Raw genomic sequence first — 21,588 nt, forward strand, 5'->3', positions numbered from 1 at the left:
GTCCTATTAAGCCTATTCTTTGTAACCATGCTCGAGGCTTCAGTAAGGAATCTGGATGTTGGATGAGTCCAGTTGCCTGGATAACTCTTTGAGCTCAGAATGCTGAGAGCAACATCAAAAAGTCCTTGACTCACCCCCCTAATGGGGTGTGCTCTGGAAGCGGACACACCAGAAGACCTCTAGGTGATTATGAACCACTTCTCAGAATCGATAAAGTGCTATGGATTGACCACCCCGCTCTTCCTAAAACTAATTATATGCCAGCTGGTACCCGGCAAACGCTTCACACACCAAGGAGCAACGTCATTCGATTGCCGTCACCGAACTCTCTTCCCTGGGTAGCACATTGACCAGTGAGGCTAAATCAAGAAAGTTATTGTGTTCTTTGAGAGATTCAGAGGGAGTATGGCAACCACGTGGCAAACTACATCAAGAGTCCTTGAATCATCCCTCTAATGGGTATGTGCTCTGGAAGTGGACACACCAGAAGACCTCTAAGTGATTATGAACCTCCTCTCAGAATCGATAAACTGCTATGGATTGACCACCTCAATCTTCCTAACACTAATTATATATCAGCTTGTACCTGGCAAACGTTTCACACACCAAGGATCAACGTCATTCGATTGCCATCACTGAACTCTCTTCCCTGGGTAGCACATTGACCAGTGAGGCTGAATCAAGAAGGCTACTGTGTTTTTTGAGAGACTCAAAAGATGTACGACAAAACTATGACAAACTGACCAAATTGAAGGTGAACAGAACAAAGGTAGTGTTCAACCCTTTTTTTAAAATGGTATTTGTTAAGCACTTATTATGTGCCAAGCACCCTACTAAGTGCTGAGGTAGATACCAGCTCATCTGGTTGGACAGAGTCAATGTCCCTCATGGGGCTCAAAGCAGCGTGGCTCAGTGGAAAGAGCCTGGGCTTCGGAGTCAGAGGTAATGGATTCGACTCCCGGCTCTGCCACTTGTCAGCTGTGTGACTGTGGGCAAGTCACTTAACTTCTCTGTGCCTCAGTTACCTCATCTGTAAAATGGGGATTACCTGTGAGCCTCACGTGGGACAACCTGATTACCCTGTATCTACCCCAGTGCTTAGAACAGTGCTTGGCATATAGTAAGTGCTTACCAAATACCAATATTAGTATTATTATTACTAATCCCCATTTTACAGATGAGGTAACTGAGGCACAGAGGAGTTAAGTGACTTGCCCATGATCACAGAGTAGACTAACCTTTATGGCTGTGAAACCTGGACTTACCACAAATGAATGTAATGACAATTATTGTGGTATTTGTCATGATGCTTCTCAAGCAGAGAAACAGAACGTTAATATAATCACTCATCCTATCCCTCCTGGATTACTGCATCAGCCTCCTTGATAACCTCCCAGCCTCCCGTCTCTCCCCAGTCCAGTCTATACTTCACTCTGCTGCCTGAATCATTTTTCTACAAAAACGTTCAGGACATGTTACCCCGCTCCTCAAAAAACTCCAGAGGTTGCCCATCCACCTCTGCATCAAACAAAAACTCCTCACCGTTGGCTTTAAAGCACTTGGCCACCTTGGCCCCTCCTACCTCACCTCGCTTCTCTCCTTCTGCAAACCAGCCCGCACATTTCACTCCTCCAGTGGTAAGCTTCTCTCTGTGCCCCGATCTCGCTTTTCTTGCTACCGACCCCTAACCCACGTCCTGCCTCTGGCCTGGAATGCCTTCCCTCCTCAGATCTGACAGACAATTAGTCTCCCCTCCCTTCAAAGTTTTACTAAAAGCACATAAACTCCAAGAGGCCTTCCCCACCTTTCCTCATTGCCCACTCTCTTCTGCATTGCCCTGACTTGTTCCCTTTGCTCTTCCCCCCTCCCAGCCCCACAGCACTTATATACATATCTGTAATTTTATTTATTTGTGTTCATGTCTGTCTTCCCCCCTCTAGACTGTAAGCTCATTGTAGGCAGGGAATGAGTCTGTTTATTGTTGTATGGTACTCTCCCAAGCGCTTAGTACAGTGCTCTGCACACAGTAAACGCTCAGTAAATACGATTAAATGAATGAACGAACGAACCACACACAGTGAGGTCCTGGAACAGAGTCAGATGACCACCATCAAATCACACCTTCCCTGCATGGTACGCGTGAGGAGAACGGACAACAACATGATACTCAAACATGACTACGGTGAGCTGAAATGAGGAAACTGGAAAAAAGGGCAGACAGAAGAAATGCTTTAAAGAACTACCAGATCAGAACTAGAGATGATGTAGCAGAGCTATGGACAGTTGGAAGGCAGTCGAATGCAGGTCAGAAGGGTGGGCAACTCTCAGACGGGGGTGACTATCTTGAGGCAGAGGCTTTTGGGCAGATTTTGTTGCTGAGCAGGAAAAAGCCAAAATAGCGTGAGGAACAGTGAGTAGTAAATACAACAGTGCAGCAGGGGGAAATGTTTACAGGGACATGATGCAGAAGAGATGATCAGCCACACATTAGCCTTATCATTGGCCTTACCTTGAGAACCAGCGTGACCTGGTGGAAAGAGCATAGACCTAGGAGTAAGAGGCTCTGGTTTCTAATCCTGGCTCCACCAACTGTGCTCTGTGATCTTGGACAAGTCACTTCACTTCTCTGTGCCTCAGTTCCCTCGTCTGCAAAATGGGGATTCAATACTTGTTCTCCTTCCTACTCATTCTGTGAGTTCCGTGTGGGACTTGTTTATCCTGTATCTACCCCAGTGCTTAGTATGGAGCTTGGCATCATAGTAAGCACTTAACAAATAACACAATTGTTACTGTTATTATAAGCACCAACTGATGAACTCTCTCTGTCTCTGTCTCTCCCTCCTCCCCCCCAACAGAATTAAACACAATACTCTCAACCTTGCCTCTGTCTTCTTGATTTCTTAGGTTTCCTGTTCCCATACAGGCATTTAGACTCTAACTCATCTCTTCCTGCTTTAAGAGTTGGCCCCAGGCCAGTTCAATGACTTCCTTACAAACCAGTCCCTCCCAGCAGGGCTCTGGGTCAGCCCATTTCTCTCACATTCTCAGATGCTTTCCTGGCAGTACCCCACCCCTAAATCATGATTCAAATCTTTAGACTAATCTAAACTTCAGTATGAGGAAGGATTAAATCAGGGGTCCAGAGAGCTGGCAGAAGAACAGTCGCTCCTCTCTGAAACCTGGAGGCGTTTCTCAGTCTGAAAGGCACTGCTTGAAGATTATTCAAATCACAATGCTCAACTCACCGTAATTACCTTCATTTCCTAGCTGGACTATCTAACAAAGGTGCAAATATTGCTTCCATTGTGTTCAGGTTCCCTTGCTAAAAAAACAATTTACTCTTTAGTCAAATCAAGATCCCTGTTTCTCTTGACTAATCAATCAACACTAACCAACTGTGACTTGGCCACACTTTTAAGGATCCACGGGAAATAGCACATTAAATGGAATTGTCCCCAGTCTAATTGCTGGGGATAGCTTTTGAGAAACAGCGTAGTCTAGTGGAAAGAGCGTGGGCTGGGAGTCAGAGGACCTGGCTTCTAATTCTGGCTCTGCCAGGTACCCGCTCTGTGACCTTGGTCAAGTCACTTCACTTCTCTCAGTTCCCTCCATTTGCAAAATGGGGTTCTCCCTCCAACTTAGACTCTGAGCCCCATGTGGGACCTGATTATCTTGTATCTACCTCAGTGCTTACTACAGTACTTGGCACAACAAGTACTATTGTTATTAGTAGTAGTAATAACAATGAATAATTATGGTATTTGTTAAGCACTTACTATGTGTCAGGCACTCTACTAAGTGCCAGGGTGGATACAGTCCCTGTCCCACAAGGGACTCACAGTCTCAATCCCCATTTTACAGATGAGGTGACTGTAGCACAGAGAAGTGAAGTGACTTGCCCAAGATCACATAGCAGAGAAGTAGACAGAGCCAGGATTAGAACTCATGACCTTCTGACTCCCAGGGCCATGCTCTGGTCACTACACCATGCATGCATCCTAAGACCCGAGGTACTCCTTGGGAAAACAGTGGGCACTTACTGGGGGGGACATTAATGTTTCTACCAACTCTGTTGTATAATAATAAGCGCTCAGTAAATATGATTATCACTTTGGGTTTCAGTAAGATCATTACTGATTTACAGAGATTTTATCTCCCTGTAAATTATGTGACAAAACTACCCATCATTTGGCCTTTGGAGCCACACCCTTACCCAGGGGTAAAAGTCGCTTATCTTTGCACATGAGGTGTGAAACTGTATTCCTGCCTCTGTCACTCTGAGAGAGAATCTCTTGCACATTTGCACAACATGTATAGATGTAACATATCTATAGTTGTTTTAAGCATGCGTATACACAGCTACCTATGTGTTCACCCAGAGTATGTAACAATTTTTGCCAGGGAAAGTGATAAGTTTCATTTATTTTGCTTTAATTCCTTGGGGGGATGGAGGGGTAACTCATTTGTACAACTGAACTGGGCTTTTAGGAGGCTGAAGGCATTGATGCCTTGGTCTTGCTAAAACTGAGTCAGCCTAGCTGGAATGTGACCAGAAATGAGGTGAGTCTAGTCCAAACCAACTGATACTTGACATTGTGACCCTTTTGAATTTCGAGGGCCTGGGCTAGAAGGGATCTTTGCTTTTTGACAGTTTGGAAGTTCTTCATGTGGTTTTATGAGTACACTTTCTCAGGGTTTTTTTTTTTCTACGTGGGTTGTCTTCCTCCCCATAAACTGGAAGCTCCTTGAGATGGGAACCAGACCCGCTACTGTTTTTGCTTTATCTTTCTCCGGGCCTGGTGCAGTGGTACCCACATCATGGTGCATTTAAGAAATGATTGATGAGGATTGGAGTCGGGGTAAAGAAATGCTGCATTTCAAAACGTTCTGTAACCTAATTGGAAACATTTCCAACTGAACAGAACTGAAATAAGGATTTACATACATTTTGTGAAACATATTCCAGTCTTATGCGCATATTGATATTGATAACTTAAGGAGAAAATGTGCAAAAAGGATGATAGGAAAAGAAAACAGGGTCTCCAGAGGTACCTGTGATCATGCTAGATATAATCAATGGCAAAATGATGAGTTTCAGCATCCGCATTAGAATTTCTCCAGGAAAGGCAAAGTAGAATTTATCCAGATTGGAAAAGTTGCTGTATTCTCGCACCAAGACCCCAATTCCGATCCCTAAAAGTGACAGAAATAAATAGTTTTAGAAGATAGCAGGTTCAATTATGCTTGGACATTTTAAATGACAAATATAAAACAAATCAGATATTAGAACAATTGGAGTAAAGGGCAAGAACCATAGATTCACTCTAATAGTTACCAACTGATCGTCTACATTTGAGGCTGGAATTATATTCAAATAGCTTTTTCTTCAAGCTCATGCTTCAACCTGACTCCACCACTCCTTTTCAAGCTATAGGAAATGTTTTGCATACTGTCCAAAATGGAGGTCTTGTCAAGAAGTTTATATCATGAACACGTTAGGTTCATAAGGAGGTGGAAGGTGAGGGGAGAGTTTTTCAGTTTTTAAGTTTAGCAAAGACTACAGACTTTTTGCCAGTTCTGTTCTCCCAAAACACGATTTATAGCCAAATTTCAATCATTCGTGATGACTGTGGCGGAGCCTCTTGTCCATGGTCCCATTTCACAGATATCCCTTCCCTTCTTGATATGGTGAATATGAGAGTGGGGAGAGGGACCAAGGAGAAGGGGGGAGGGGAGAGCATGTGACCGACTGCAGTCCCCAAGCAAGGCTGAGAACATACACATTGGAAGTCACCCTCAGATGTATGCGCCAAGGCCCGAACACAGAAGGTCAGAGCTTATTCTGCAAGGCGAAACTCTCGATACCAATTTGGTATGATAAAGAAGAGCCACCCAACCTGTAGAAAACCTCTGGAACCAATTGCTCCTGGGGCTCTCCATTGAGACTGACCAGTCATCCCAACTCGAGACACACCCCATATATGGCTTTTTCCTATCCCAGATTAACCTGCCCTACCTGGTACCCTAGTGGCCTAGAAAAGTTAATGAGTTCCTTTAGATGCTAATTTTCCCTGAAGGAGCAATTTAGGCAATAATTAATCAATGGTATTTATTGAGTGCTTAGTGAGTGCAGAGCACGGTACTGTTCTGCTTGCGGAACTCAATCCTTGCACTAGAGACTCAGACTCAATAAATCTGGGGGATTTTTCCTCCTTGCCTGACAAATCTAAATAATTACAAAATAAGGGAAGGCAAAGGTAAGCCATAAACCGGCAATGATTTTTTTTTATGGTTTTTCAAGCAGATGTACATCTCAGTTAATCTTTCGGTCTAAGAGGTCATCATAAACCCCAAATGCTTTCTTAGTTACTTATTTTCTTTACAGAGTGGAACCAATTCAACTTAACCTTCTTGAAGCAGTCTCAATTTTAGGCTTATAAACCACCTCAGGAAGCTACAAAACTGTGCCAGGATTAAAACTGAGGATTTTAGCGCCCAGGCTCATGTCCTGTCCAGTATTTTTTTTTTTCTGCTCCCACTTGCCAAGGTTTTCTGATTCTCAAATTTGTCTTCCCATTTCTTTCCATAGGGTTTCATGAGAGAAGAAATTTGCCTTCTCTTACAAGTTATGGGAATTAAAATATAAAATAAAACAGCTACAGTGATGTATGGGTCAATTTACACAGTTGCCTTCTTGAGTTTGTTTGCTTTTGGAGGGGAAGTTACTTCTATAATTCATAAATGGAAAATGGGCTGTATTTTAAATAACAGTGCATGCATTAATGATAAATACACCATACCCCAACAGACATCTTTCCTTCTAACCTGATTTTTCTATTTCAATTTTGTCCTATGAAAATCAAGCAATATAACACTCTTATGTATCATCTGCCTGATGTGAAAAAAATTCTCCATAAAGTGAATAACCAGTATTTCTGCCAAGGCCTTTTCAAATGATTCCTGTGATACTTCAGCCACTTAATTAAAAGCATATCCAAGAGCAGGCAGCAATTTTCCTCAGTATTTATTTATATAGCATCATTCACAAACCCTAAAGTACTTTACAGAATTGCCAGTTGACATCTGTGCACCAAGATGATTCCCTCCATCCAGTGATGCAGCCATTGCCAGGTTATTAGCAACACTAAATTAATTGTATTTATTGAGCACTTACTGTGTGCAGAACACTGTACAAAGCACTAGGGAAAGTACAATATAACAGAGTTGGTAGACATGTTCCCTGCCCACAAGGAGCTTAATGTCTGGAAGGGGAGATAGGCATTAATATAGATAAATTATGGATATGTACATAAGTGCTGTGGGGCTGAGGGAGGGGTGATTAAAGGGTGCAAATCCAAGTGCGAGGACGATGCAGAAGGGAGGGGGAGTAGAGGAAGTGAGGGCGTAGTTGGGGAAGGCCTCTTGGAGAAGATAGGATTTTAATACGATTTTGCCCCCCCACTTCACCTCGTTACTCTCCCACTACAACCTAGCCCGCACATTTTGCTCCTCTAATGCTAACCTTCTCACTGTGCTTCCATCTCATCTATCTCACCGCCGACATCCTGCTTCTGGCCTGGAACGCCTTCCCTCCTCAAATCCAACAGACAATTACTCTTCCCCCTTTCAAAGGCTTATTGAAGGCACATCTCCTCCAAGAAGCCTTTCCTGACTAAGCCCCCTTTCCTCTTCTCCCACTCCCTTCTGCGTCACCCTGACTTGCTCCCTATGTTCTTGATCCTATTTATTGCTATTGTTCTTGTCTGTCCGTCTCCTCCAATTAGACTGTAAGCCCGGCAAAGGGCAGGGACTGTCTCTATCTGTTACTGATTTGTACATTCCAAGCGCTTAGTACAGTGCTCTGCACATAGTAAGTGCTCAATAAATACTATTGAATGAATAATGCGCTTGGCACGTACTAAGCACTTAAAAATACCCTGATTATCATTATTAATATTGTTACTCTTCTCTGTACTTGTTTCCTCATCTGTAAAAATGGGGATAAAATATCTGTTCTCCCTCTGACTTAGACTGTGAGCCCTGGGTGGGACAGAGATTTGTCTGGTCTGCTTATATTTTATCACCCCCTCACTTAGTTCTAATGCCACTATTATTATTTTCTAAGACAATGTAAGCCATGGTGAATAGGAAGAGGCAAGGAAAGTAAGTTGAATGCAAGCTCAAGAACTCCCTTCGGTGATTCAGGCATCTACTGTTGACTCAAATTTTAGGGGCAAGAACAGGGTAGTATAACCTCTTATTCATCTCCACAAGCACTGCCCATCCTCCTAACAAAATGAATGCTTACAAATACATGAGGTGGGGGGAGGGATAAGTTTAAAGGATTGGCATTGTGCTTGTGTCACTAACTAACTGTAGTACTTAGGGCTCTTATCTCTGGCCTAGACTAGGCGCACCACCCAGGAATGATACTTGAGTACTCTTTAAAGAAGATTGAGCCTATTGTGCATGAAGATTAACCAACCAATAAAACTGATTTCAAAACAGTGCTATGTAATTAATGTTTTCATTATACTGATATGTGAAGCAGCGTGGCTCAGTGGAACGAGCACGGGCTTTGGAGTCAGAGGTCATGAGTTTGAATCCCGGCTCTGCCACTTGTCAGCTGTGTGACTGTGGGCAAGTCACTTCTCTGTGCCTCGGTTACCTAATCTGTAAAATGGGGATTAAGACTGTGAGCCCCACGTGGGACAACCTGATTCCCTTGTGTCTACCCCAGCGCTTAGAACAGTGCTCGGCACATAGTAAGCGCTTAACAAATACCAACATTATTATTATTATTATTATTATTAAGGTGAAGCGCTCTATTTTGGGGCTGAAGTTAGAGTGAGCTGGAAGAGATATGCAATTTCTTCATGGCAATGGACAAGTTAGAGGAATTCTGGTGGAAGTATCAAGTTTCTAATATGTTAGGAACGCAATTACTAATTAAACAAATATTTGGGGTTTACTCAAGAAAGGCAAGATGAGGAGAGGTTTTTAGTAGACTGCTGCAGCAGATATGCTTACACGTATCGCAACAGTTGGATGCTTTTAAAGAATATTAATTTTGTTAATGAGGTATACATCCCCTTGATTCTATTTATCATGATTATGTTGCCCTATTTTTGTCCGTCTGTCTTCCCCGATTAGACTGTGAGTCCGCCATTGGGCAGGGATTGTCTCTATCTGTTGCCGAATTGTACATTCCAAGTGCTTAGTACAGTGCTCTGCACATAGTAAGTGCTCAATAAATACTATTGAATGAATGAATGTATATGTATACACACACACACACACACATATATACACACACATAAATTAAAGCTTGTGTTAAAAGTTTCTTCACATTTAACAGTGTTTAAGAGATTGCCCCAAAATACTGCATTTTGTTCAGGCTTCCACCTTGTATCACATGGAGTCATCAACCTTGAATTTCTCCCTATCTGGAAGTAAGGATCTGAAAACTCGAATAAAGTTGAAGTCGCTTATTTAAGAGATCATCAGTTTGAAAAATTGGACAATGATTTGTGATTTACAATCTCCAGGATATAGAGCACCAGATGATCGCCTCAAATCTCTTTCTTCTAAATCACAGAAACCTGAAGAAGAAATTGAAGACAGAGCCTCAGGGACCCAAGGACAAAACATAATCATCATAATAATAATAATAATGTTGGTATTTGTTAAGCACTTACTATGTGCCAAGCACTGTTCTAAGCCCTGGGGTAGATACAAGGGAATTAGGTCGTCCCACGTGGGGCTCACAGTCTTCATTCCCATTTTACAGATGAGGTAACTGAGGCCCAGAGAAGTTAAGTGACTTGCCCAAGGTCACACAACTGACAAGTGGAGGAGCCGGGATTAGAACCCTCTGACTCCCAAGCCCGGGCTCTTTCCACTAAGGATCACTTTGAATTAGAATAATAAGGCCAGCAAAATCCTTAGAAATCAAACCAATGACCTAGAAAATCCCTCTGGAGTAGGGGCAGTCTGGTGGTTAAGGGAGTCTAGAAACTCTTGAGCTGTATAAAAAAATCAAACAGCTTTAACAATATATGCCTTAGTGCTAGACATTCTATGACACTGTTTTATTATGACAAAGTACTGGGTAAACAAGACAATAAGACACCAGGGCCATTTGTGGATTTGAGGATTTAGTATACGCAATATTCATTCTACAACTCTTTGTTTCCCTTAGCTAAGTCGTCTTCATTTTTAGAAAGCGTCTAGGCAAATGACATCTTTGCAACCACGCGACTGTCAGCTGAGGTTTCTTAGTGAGGTCTGAACCCAGATATATGCTTTACCCCTACCCCACTGCCACCGCATGTATGAAGGAATTTTGACTGGGGTGGATTAGTCCTGAAAATATTATCTGTGATTAGCCTATTTTCAAGCTCGTAGTTAACCCAAGAAAAATGAAGAAATGAGGCTTTTCAAATTCTGGCATGAAGGGAAAAAGAAAATAACGAAATATTTTATTTAAGCTCACATTGTCTGTGATTGGGTGATTAGGTGTTCGCTATTTTTCTTGTAACAGCAAAACCTCCCGGTGGGCCAGGACTAATTCTGCCCCCCTCCCAGGGAGTCCAAGAGCCCAGGACAGAACTCTGGCTGATGGGGTGGTCTTTATTTAGAGAGGCGGGGGGCCCCTGAAACTTGTTCCTGCTGATTGCTGCTCCCTTGTGCTCCCAGACTCCTCTTCCCCCACCGAGAAAAGCAACACAGTAACCATTCATTCATTCAATAGTATTTATTGAGCGCTTACTATGTGCAGAGCACTGTACTAAGCGCTTAACCACCGCCTTCTCGCTCACCAAGGAATGTCCCCACTCCCGGTATGCTCCGTGCTTGCTGGCCTGGGGATAAAAGCGGCTCCCACGTACTCTCGGACTCTTCCACTGCTGCCGAGAAGAGCACCGCGGTAACCGCCGCCTTCCCTCCCTCCACTGAATGTCCCCGCTCCTGGCTTGCTTGCGCCTGTTCTCGGACTCCTCCATTGCCACTGAGACTAGGAGCCTATTCTATTTGTTTGTGTTGTGTTTTCATGTTTCGTTACTCCTGTTGTGTCTCTCTAGAAGCAGCATGGCCTAGTGGCAAGAGCACGGGTTTGGGAGTCAGAGGATGTGGGTTCTAATCCCAGCTCCGCCACTTGTCTGCTGTGTGACTTTGGTCAAGTCACTTCATTTCTCGGTTCCTGTTACCTCATCTGTCAAATGGGGATTAAGACTTTGAGAAACATGTGGGACAACCCGATTACCTTGTATCTACACCAGCGCTTAGAACAGTGCTTGGCACGTAGTAAGCGCTTAACAAATACCATAATAATAATGATTATTATTATTATAATCCCTTGTCCTCACTTAAACTTTTAAACTGTGAGCTCCATGAGGAGCAGGGATCGTGCTTAATTCCTACCTGTGTATTCTCTCTCACTTCTTAGTACAGTGCTCTACACACAGTAAGTGCTTAATAAATACCATCACTACTACCGAAAAGGACTTTTGTTAAAAATGGTATTTGCTAAGCGCTTACTATGTGTCAGACATTATACTAAGTGCTGAGGTAGATACAAGCTAAGCAGGTTGGACACAGTCCATGTCCCACATGGGGCTCACAGTTTTAAACTCCATTTTACAGATGAGGTAACTGAGGCACAGAGAAGTGAAGTGACTTGCCCAAGGTCACGCAGCAGACAAGTAGCAGAGCCGGGATTAGAACTCAAGTCCTTCAAGACTCCCAGGCCCATACTCTATCCACTAGGCCACGCTGCTTCTCATGACTTCAAAGGGTCACTTGTTGTTGCTCTTTTTTGCAACAGTTTCTCCACATCTCCTACAGTTTCTCCACATCTTTTTGTTAATGTGGAGGTGAAAATTGAATGCAATACTCTAATAGGACTCAACCAATAGCTGGTCAAGAGAAATATAATAGTTTTGACTCCGAGGTGCCTATCTGCTATATCTGAGTCTAGAAAATCTTTCCCATTCCGGGTTGGTTGTTTGTGGTACCTAAGTGTACAACCTTGCACTTAACATGTCAAACTTAATTGTACTTTTGACAATTTCTGAGGAGGGGTTGAACTCTCACTGCATATCGCATGGAGAATACTATAAAATCTGAATATCTGGGGCCCAAGCCCAACTCAAGCCTCCAGCATGTGGACCTGACCTCATGTCAAGTGGAGTAAGGTTTCACATACAAAGTTCTTCCTGTGGGCTGTTGGGACTTGATGCCCCAAATATTTTGTTTTTCAATCAATCAATCAATGGTATTTGTTTTCTAAAAAAAATATGGTTCTTGTTACTATGTGACAAGCACTGTTCTAAGCGCTGGGGTAGAGACAAGATAATCAGTCGGACACAGTCCCAACATGGGGCTCCCAGTTTAAGTTGGAGGGAGGAGGATTTAATTCCCATTTTACAGATGAGGTAACTGAGGTAAGTTAAGTGACTTGCCCAAGGTCATACAGCAGACAAGTGGTGGAGCTGGGTTTAGAACCTAGATCCTCTGACTCCCACGTTCATGATCTTTCTATTAGGCCATGCTGCTTCCCTGAGCACTCGCTGTATTCAGAGTGCTGTACTGAGCGCTTCAGCCCCCAGTCTCAGAGACCAGAGAAGGGAAGTGCAGATCAACTTGCCCACCCCTGAGTGAAACCCCACTTTATTCAACCTGGCTCACTCTGGACTGAGCTCTTCCTTGCAGGCTCTTTTATGCTGCTTGCCTCAATTTAAGGTCGGTAATATAGAAATAAACTCAAGGAGATAGTGCTGAAGCTTCTTTCGCAGGAACACTTTACGAGATCCAAGTTTAGATCTCCACTGCTTGAGCTAGAAGCTTTCCCACTGACTTCCATGGGAGTCAGGCTCAGGGAAGCTCAAGTAGCCAAACTAGGAAAATCAGATGTGGATGTGCTCTGAAGTTAGCAGGAAAGAATGGAGGATTTTACATTTTGAAACGCAGAGGAAAATAGGTTTAAATTATTCAGTGTGTTCCAGGTTTTAGTTTTTCTTTCAAATGGCTTATTTTGCTCTGTTTGTATTTAGCATGTGCACATACATACCTCTTTTTCATATTTGGGAATGACACTACTGAAGATGTAAACACCGACCTTGGGTTTGTGACTGCTGATCAGTCAATCAATCAATCAATGGTTTCTACTGAGCACCTATTATGTACATACAGGGCACTGTTCTAAACACTTGGGAGAAGACAACTGAAGTAGAAGACTCGATCCCTGCTGTCAAGTAGGATATTATCTAATAGGGACACAGGGAAACTTACCCAGAATGACTTACAGATAGAAGGAAGCGGAGATTGGAAATATGGGTTGTGGATGAATAAGTGCTTAGAGAGTATACTGCTTAAGTCAATACGCACACAAGTGCTACGGGTGCTTTTGAGTGCCCAACTGCTGAAGTGGTGCAAAGTTTTGCATTAGTAGGTGGGAGGATATGACATGGGGAAAAGAAAAATTAATTATGGATGGCCTTCTGGAGGAGGTGGAGTTTCAGAAGGGCTTTGAAGATGGGGAAAGCTATGGTTGGGCACATTTGAAGGAGGAGAGATTTCCAGGCAGCAGGAAGGGTATGACCAAGAGGCGGGAGTCAGGAAAGTCAATAACGAGGCCCTGTGAGGAGGAAAACAGGGGTGGAATGAAGGGGTCTAGGCGAGAAGAGAGTAGATAAGTAGGAGGGAGAGAGGTGACAGAGTGACTAAAAACCAATGATCAGGAGTTTCTGCTTCACGCAGAGAAGACTGGGTAACCACTTCGACACAGGTGTCAGGTTGGACACAGTCCCTGCCTCATATGAGACTTACAGTCTAAGTAGTAGGGAGGAGGATTTAACCTCAATTTTATTTATTTAAATATCTGTCTTTCCCTCTAGACTGTATGCTTATTGGCAGGAAACTTGTCTATGAACTCTGTTATACTGTACTCTCCCAAGCACTTAATACAGTGCTCTGCACACAGGAAACACTCAATAGAATAGATTAATTTTACAGATGAGTAAACTGAGGCAGAGAGCAGTTAAGTGACTTGCCCAAGGTCACACAGCAGACATGAGGCGGAGCCAGAATTCAAAGGACTCCCAGACCTGTGCTCTTTCCACTAGGCCACCTTGCTTCCCACTGTTACCTCCCAGCAGTCCGAAATTAATGACAGAATTAAGTAGGTCATGCATAGTCTGTATACTTGAAATTGCAGCAGGAAGAAGTTGGAATTTCTTCATAATTCATATTCTTCACATTCTTCGTAATGTCTTCAGTCTTATAGTCTGTTAGCTCACGGTGGGCAGGGAATGTGTCTACCAATGCTATTTCATTATACTCTCCCCAGTGCTAAGTATAGAGCTTAGCAAACGGTAAGCACTCAATAAAAATGATAGATTGATATTAAATTCCTAAGTTGTTTCATCGTTGTAGCAGGATACCTTGTCTATTACTGAGGTTCTGCATGAATGAACGATGTCTTGTCTATTTAAAATGGGGAAACAAAATGAGTGAATTGACTGAACTCATCGTGACCCTGCCCAGTAATAATTCATCCCTTTTGTTACACTCTCCTTCCCTTTTCCTTAAAACAAAAATAGGAACCACTTTGCTTTCACAAATACACTCCAAAGACAATTCAACTATTCTTACAGATTACCTGCTTCATGCAGCACAGACCAGCGCAATCAGAAGGAAAAGGGAGTCATTACAATTCAGGGAAGAAGAAACTCAGTGACAATCAGGAAGGGGTAATTACAATTAGAAGTGCCTGCAGGTTATGGGTTCAGAAAGTTTTCTCTGTGTGTGTGTGTGTTTCAGACCATTTTTTAAATCAAAGTCTACAATACTGCAGTCCCATCTTACAGATGCAAGCTTGTCTTTACAATAGTCCACTGTTAAAACTTTCAGTCCCTAGCTCCCTAGATGGACAGGTGTGAGTTCCACAGTGGTTCAGGAATAGAGGAGTGTTTCTTTCCAAGGGGATAATCCTACCCACTCTTCTTCTTTAATGGTCCTCCTCCCTGTAGAGATTTTCCCTAAGGACTCCCCCAAAATGTTTTCTGTGTTCATGGAATTGGCTTGTCTTCAACTGGCTGAAATTCAGCCAGAGTCAGCAGGTTTTTCAAAGAGCGGTGGTTTGAATTCAGTGGGAGTCTCCAGCTGGCAAGAGAAGGAGCCATTACAATGGAACTATTCCACTGCTCCAAAGACACTTTCTCCTCAGGAAATCAATGATAAAATAGTGAGCATGGAGGAGGAACTGGGAGAAGTAGAGAGATCTTCTTCCTAATCAATTGTGATTGCAGCAGAAGTCTCAATGAAGTGCCACCTTCGCTGTTGGGATGAGAAGCAAACAAAACTACAATGTGGAAGAACCTGTTGAGTGGGTAAATAGTTGGGGAGAGCAAGACAGTTTTGTTCTTACAGGTGGTGTGCCGTGCTAAGAGCCCCAAATCAGCAGTAGCAGCTGTCAGGGGGAAGGCTGCTCAGGAGAATCAAAAGGCCACCTGGCTCTGGTGGATGCTATCCTGAACCCAGATGAGGACCCCTGACTTCTAGAAAGTTTCCCAGAGGAGGCATACCGGGCAACAGGTGTCCCAGTTCAACTCTAGCAGGGAACAGGGTAAGCGCTCCATCTTGTTTACGTCACAGAAAATACCTTGTCCACATACATGCCTGGCAGAGTTGCAGAAGACCACATAATTTGGGTTTTTTTTTTAAAATGGTAAGCACTTACTATGTGCCAGACACTGTACTAAGCACTGGGGTAGATACAAGCTAAGCAGGTTGGACACAGTCCATGCTTCACGTGGACTGTCAAGACTTCAAGTCTTAATCCCCATTTTACAGCTGAGGTAACTGAGGCACAGAAAAGTTAAGTGATTTGCCCCAGGTCCCATGGCAGACATGGCAAGTGGAGGCAGGGTTAGAGCCCAGTTCCTCTGACTCCCAGGACCGTGCTCTTTCCGCTAGGCCTCGCTGCTTTGGGTGGTGAGATGAACTCGTAAAGTCCCCCAGTTGTGTGAGTAGTGGTCAAGTTTTGGGGGAGAGAATAAGGAAAGAAGGCAGGGACTTCCAACGGGAGAGTTGATTCTCTTTCTGCATCCAGCATCACCGAGGTTCACCTCAGGAAGTCATAAGCCTGGGCTATAGGCCTAGAAGTTAGGAGTAGGACCAAGATGGAGCTCCTAAGGCTCGGCCCTACACAGAAGCAGTGGGGCCCACTAACGCACGCGAAGCAGAGTACCCCACCCACCGAAACAGAGTCGGGTCTAACAGTTAGAACATGTAATGTTTCTGCATATACCAATCTGGCTTTCATGGTCCTTGCTCTCCAAATCTAACCGGGCCCCTTATCTTTTTCAATCAATCAGTCGATGGTATTTTTTGAGCGTGGTCTGAATGCAGATCACTGCACCAGTCCTTTTTCATTTGTGTCTTTTGAATTTTAGAGAGGTTTTTGTGTAAATTCATTCTTCTCTCTACTACAGTGTAAATTTTTAATCTTCCAAGACTGGCATAACCCCAGGAAAGCAATAATAAATTAGAAGGTTGCAATTAAACAGAATACTGGGGCTTGGTTTAATCAAACTCATACGCAGGCTCTCAGGATTAGTTCAAACAGGATTATCGTACCTTGTTATTTTCAATGGACATGTGGCTACGAGCAGCTATCATGCTTGTGTTTTTGTCAATTCAAAGGAAAGTACTGAGTTTTTTTCCAAACCACTATCAACCCTCCATTTTAGGTACTAACAAGAATTTTACCTTTCTAGTTCACTCCTCCCCTTACTTCTCCGCGTTTGACTGAAAGCTTCCACTCTGATCATTTCTTTACACATTTTTTACTAATTCTACCATGGGGAAAACAGGGGAAAAGCCACAGTTGGTGGTTTAATTATATCTCCCGGTAGAAAGGTGCCCCCAAACAGGAGACATAGTTTGACTGAGCCTCAGCTTCCACCTTTATGAAACAGATGTGACTAATACCAACCCTTCCCCGACCCCCACGGGTATGGATACATCCTAAAATCCTCGGAAAGTATAGGATGCTAAATGATAATAATTAAAATGCCAAGCTGCAGGATTAATGCAAGAGAAAACAAAAGGATGCAACCATCCATTGCAGATCTTTGGTCAGCCACAGCTGCAAGGATTTTGTGTCAGACGAAGCTGCCAGCTATATTTTTCACTGCTGAACTTGTTGGGTCATTTTTGGTTCGGTTTCATACCTCTCCCATTGGTTGACACCATGGAACTGACTCTGGGAGTCATCACTCTGCTCTCTCCTCTCCTATTATCAACCCTAAATGACGGAGTTAAGCTTTAGCATGTTCAGGTGGAATTCATCCTTTGACATCCCAGACATCAAAGTTACTTGGCCAGAGCTTCCCCATCCCAACTGCGTTTTCAGGTATCTGTGTACTTGGGAATAGAAACTAACTGGCCAAAATAGCATAGTCTCATGTATGCCAGGCATGTTCATGATTTAGCACATGCTCCCTGATGTTCTTTTGTCCCGTCTCTCTGTTTATCAGCTATGGAGAATGTGATGGTTTCACTAGCTTGACCAATATGAAAGCCAGGCATTTGTGGGTGACAGCAAACAAGTTACTGGTGATGGTGAAACCCAATCAAGTCAAAGTATGGAATCCTTGCCTCCCCCACAGAGGGAAATATAAAGCAAAATATGGCTAAAATTTTATTTCGGATAACTCTTGGATCTTGGGTTGTCATCTACCAGAGTACCTGCTGCCTGTGTTTCCCCATTACTTTGGTCTAACCCTGTTTTTCTTTTTTTTTCCTTTTCTTTCTTCTGTCTGGAAGAATGGTGAGTTCCAAGCTGACTCCTGAGTTATTTTCTCTTCGATCAAAGTCACAGGGCTAAACTTTAGATTCGGACCTTGTTTGCAGAATCATGGAGATAATTTTCCTTGGGTTCGCTCTCTCAAAAACGAATATTTTCAGTTTCAACTACCATCTCTATGTGGTTGGCTCCCAAATCTGCCTCACTTAGTACTGCCCGCTCTCCTTTCCTGCAGTCTCACTTTTCCTCCTGCCTTCCTTCAGGACATCTTTATGTGGATGTCCTGCCAGCACCTCAGGCTCAAATACGTCCCCATCTTCCAAGTTCTGCAGAAATCACATCTCCTCCAGGAGGCTTTCCCCAACTAATTTCTAATCTTCTCATTTTAAATCCCCCAAGTGACATTTCAGTACTTTCAACCCACCTAAATCACTCAAGTACTCATAAACACTGTAGCACTTATGTACATATCTTTATGCACTATGACTTCTTCCTAGCACACATAAGTGTTCTTATGATGATTCATCACTGATGATGATTTATTTAACTGTCTTCCCTGAGAGATTATAAGCTCCTTAAGGGTATAGATCATGTCTATCAGTTATGTTGTACTTGCCCAAGGGCTTAGTACATTGCTCTGCACAGAGTATGTGCTCAATAAATACTATTGATCGATTGACAGTTCTTGTCACAGTTACCTCAAAAGTCTCCTAAGACAAAGCTTATCCTCTTCCCCAGCTCCTATAAGCAGAGCAATAACTTAACCTTTTGGATGTGCGTGAGATATGCCTGACTGGGCATCCAAGGAAGTAGGGTGGAAAGAGAGATCTCTCTGCTTAATGTTTATTTTTTGACTTAGTTGTGGATTTGGTATAGTTTCCTTAATCCTTTTTGTTTATTGCTTACAAGTCCCCAGTGGAGGTCCTATAAATGGGCCGAATCACTTGTTATATTGTACTCTACCAAGCCCCCAATGCTTAGTACAGTGCTTGGCACATAGTAAGCGCTCAATAAATAACAATTGAATGAATGAAGAGAAAGGGTTTTTTTTTTGGCTGGTGAGAGTTCAGGGAGGGATGTTAGTTAATCCTTTAAATACTTAAGAACACTTGCAAACAGCAATTTAGCTAACTGTCTGGTAGCACAGTACTAGATACCGGGACAAGTATCAGGTATACACTTTATGCACTAGGCTCATTGTCCTGCAAACTGCAAAAATGAGAGATTAATTTACTTTGCCAACTAGGAAATTAAGAATTCTAAATGGTATAAATTATTTTGGTTTCCTATTCAACTGTAGAAGGGCTTTGAAAGGGGAGAGCTGTGTTTGGGCGGATTTGAAGGGGTAAGAAATTCTTGGCAGGAGAAAGAACATTAGAGACAAGAATGAAGGACTGTGGGAGAGTGACCTTGTGAGGAAAGAACAGTGCGAGCTGGGGTGTGGTGGGAAAAGAGGATGGATAAATCAGAAGGAGAGAGCTGAAACATAGAAAAGATTAAGAACTTTTTAAAAATCCTGAAGTAATCCAGAATGACCTGAATTCAAGGCTAATATTTCTCACCTCCCTTGCAAGATCACATTTCCTCTTGCCCCAAGACATCTCCACATTGATGCCTCTCTCTAGTTTATATGTATATGTAAATATGTATAAATTGTCTGTGTATATATATATATATATGTATAATGTATTCATTCATTCATTCAATAGTATTTATTGAGCGCTTACTATGTGCAGAGCACTGTACTAAGTGCTTGGAATGTACAAGTCGGCAACAGATAGAGACAGTCCCTGCCCTTTGATGGGCTTACAGTCTAATCGGGGGTGACAGGCAGACAAGAACAATGGCAATAAATAGAGTCAAGGGGAAGAACATCTCATAAAAACAATGGCAAATAAATAGAATCAGGGTAATGTACATCTCATTAAACAAAATAAACAAAATAAATAGGGTGATGAAGATATATACAGTCGAGCGGACGAGTACAGTGCTGAGGGGGTGGGACGGGAGAGGGGGAGGAGGAGAGGGAAGGGGGGAGAAGAGGGTTTAGCTGCGGAGAGGTGAAGGGGGGTGGGTAGAGGGAGCAGAGGGGAAAAGGGGGGAGCTCAGTCTGGGAAGGCCTTGAAGCCTAGAGTGAGGAGTTTTTGTTTTGAGCAGAGGTTGATAGGCAACCACTGGAGGTGTTTAATACAATATGGATAAGATTGAGTCCCTCATTTTCCCTTGTAAACCTACTCTTCCACCTAGTGCTTAGTACGGTGCTCTGCACACAGTAAGTGATCAATAGAAATGATTGATTAATTGATTAATAGCTTTCCTAACCATTGGTAACACCACCATCCTTCCTGTCTCTGAAGCATACGACACTGAGACGATCCTTTTCTCTCTTTTCTCTCTTTCAACTCTCACATTCAGTCTCAATCAATCAATCAGTCAGTGGTATTTATTGAGCGCTTACTGTGTGCAGAGCACTGGACTAAGCGCTTGGGAGCATACAGTACAACAGAGTTGACAGATTTGTTCCCTGCCCACAACAAGCTTACAGTCTAAAGGAGGAGACAGACATTAATATAAAAATATCAGATATGTATATGTGTCTTGGGGATATGTACATATGTGACAGATTAGTCTGTCACTAATGTGGCAATTTTTTTTCCTCCACATCATTTCCTGAACCAACCAGGAGATGAGTGATTGTATTAGCGTGGTAGTTTGGATGGAAAGGAAAGGGTGGATTTTAGCGATGTTGTGAAGGCGGGACCGACAGGATTTAGTGACACAAGTCCATAATCTTGGTGTTATCCTTGAGGGGAGTCAAGGATAACACCAAGATTATGGACCTGTGAGACAGGAAGGATGGTGGTGCCATCTACAGCGATGGGAAGGCCAGGGGGAGGACAAGGTTTGGGTGGGAGGATGAGGAGTTCTGCTTTTGACATGTTACACTTGAGATGACGGGAGGGCATCCAGGTAGAGGTGTCTTGAAGGCAGGAAGAAATGAGAGCCTGCACTGAGGGAGAGAGATCAGGGCTGGAGATGTAGATTTGGGTATCAACTACATAGAGGTGGTAGTTAATAATAATAATGGTGGTATTTGTTAAGTGCTTACTATGTGCCAAGCACAGCATGGCTCAGTGGAAAGAGCCCAGGCTTGGGAGTCAGAGGTCATGGGTTCCAATTCCGGCTCTGCCACATGTCAGCTGTGTGATGGTGGGCAAGTCACTTTAACTTCTCTGTGCCTCAGTGACCTCATCTGTAAAATGGGGATGAAGACTGTGAGCCTCACGTGGGACAACCTGATGACCCTGTATCTACCCTAGCGCTTAGAACAGTGCTCTGCACATAGTAAGCGCTTAACAAATACCAACATTATTAAGTGCTGAGGTAGATACAAGGTGATCAGGTTGTCCCACGTGGAGCTCACAGTCTTAATCCCCATTTTACAGATGAGATAACCGTGGCACAGAGAAGTGAAGTGACTTGCCCAAAGTCACACAGCTGTTAAGTGGCAGAGCCAGGATCAGAACCCACGACCTCTGACTCCCAAGCCCGGGGCTCTTTCCGCTAAGCCACGCTGCTTCTCAGGGGAGTGAATGAGTTCTGCAAGGGAGTTCTCCAAAGTTCTCAGTCTCTTAAGGGACTGAGAATCTGTGCCAAGGTTATATTATAGTGCTAGTCGTCTGTGCAGCGTCCCTCAGACGCTCTCGTCGATGCCAGTAGTGTTCCTGCTGGGGCATGGACTGCAACAGGCAAGTAGACGCACAGGGGTGTTGTACATT

General features: G+C 43.3%; 1 protein-coding gene across 1 annotated transcript in view; it reads right to left on the reverse strand.

Annotated features, from left to right (window-relative positions):
• SLC1A1 (solute carrier family 1 member 1) overlaps window positions 1–21,588 on the reverse strand; it is a 75,350-nt gene that overhangs the window by 41,957 nt on the left and 11,805 nt on the right. Inside the window, exon 2 of the mRNA XM_029055865.2 lies at window positions 5,053–5,193. Within this exon, the coding sequence (XP_028911698.1) occupies window positions 5,053–5,193 (141 nt within the window). The remainder of the gene's footprint in view (window positions 1–5,052; window positions 5,194–21,588) is intronic.

This window comes from Ornithorhynchus anatinus, chromosome X5, assembly GCF_004115215.2.
Source record: "Ornithorhynchus anatinus isolate Pmale09 chromosome X5, mOrnAna1.pri.v4, whole genome shotgun sequence".
NCBI classification, from domain to species: Eukaryota; Metazoa; Chordata; class Mammalia; order Monotremata; family Ornithorhynchidae; genus Ornithorhynchus; species Ornithorhynchus anatinus.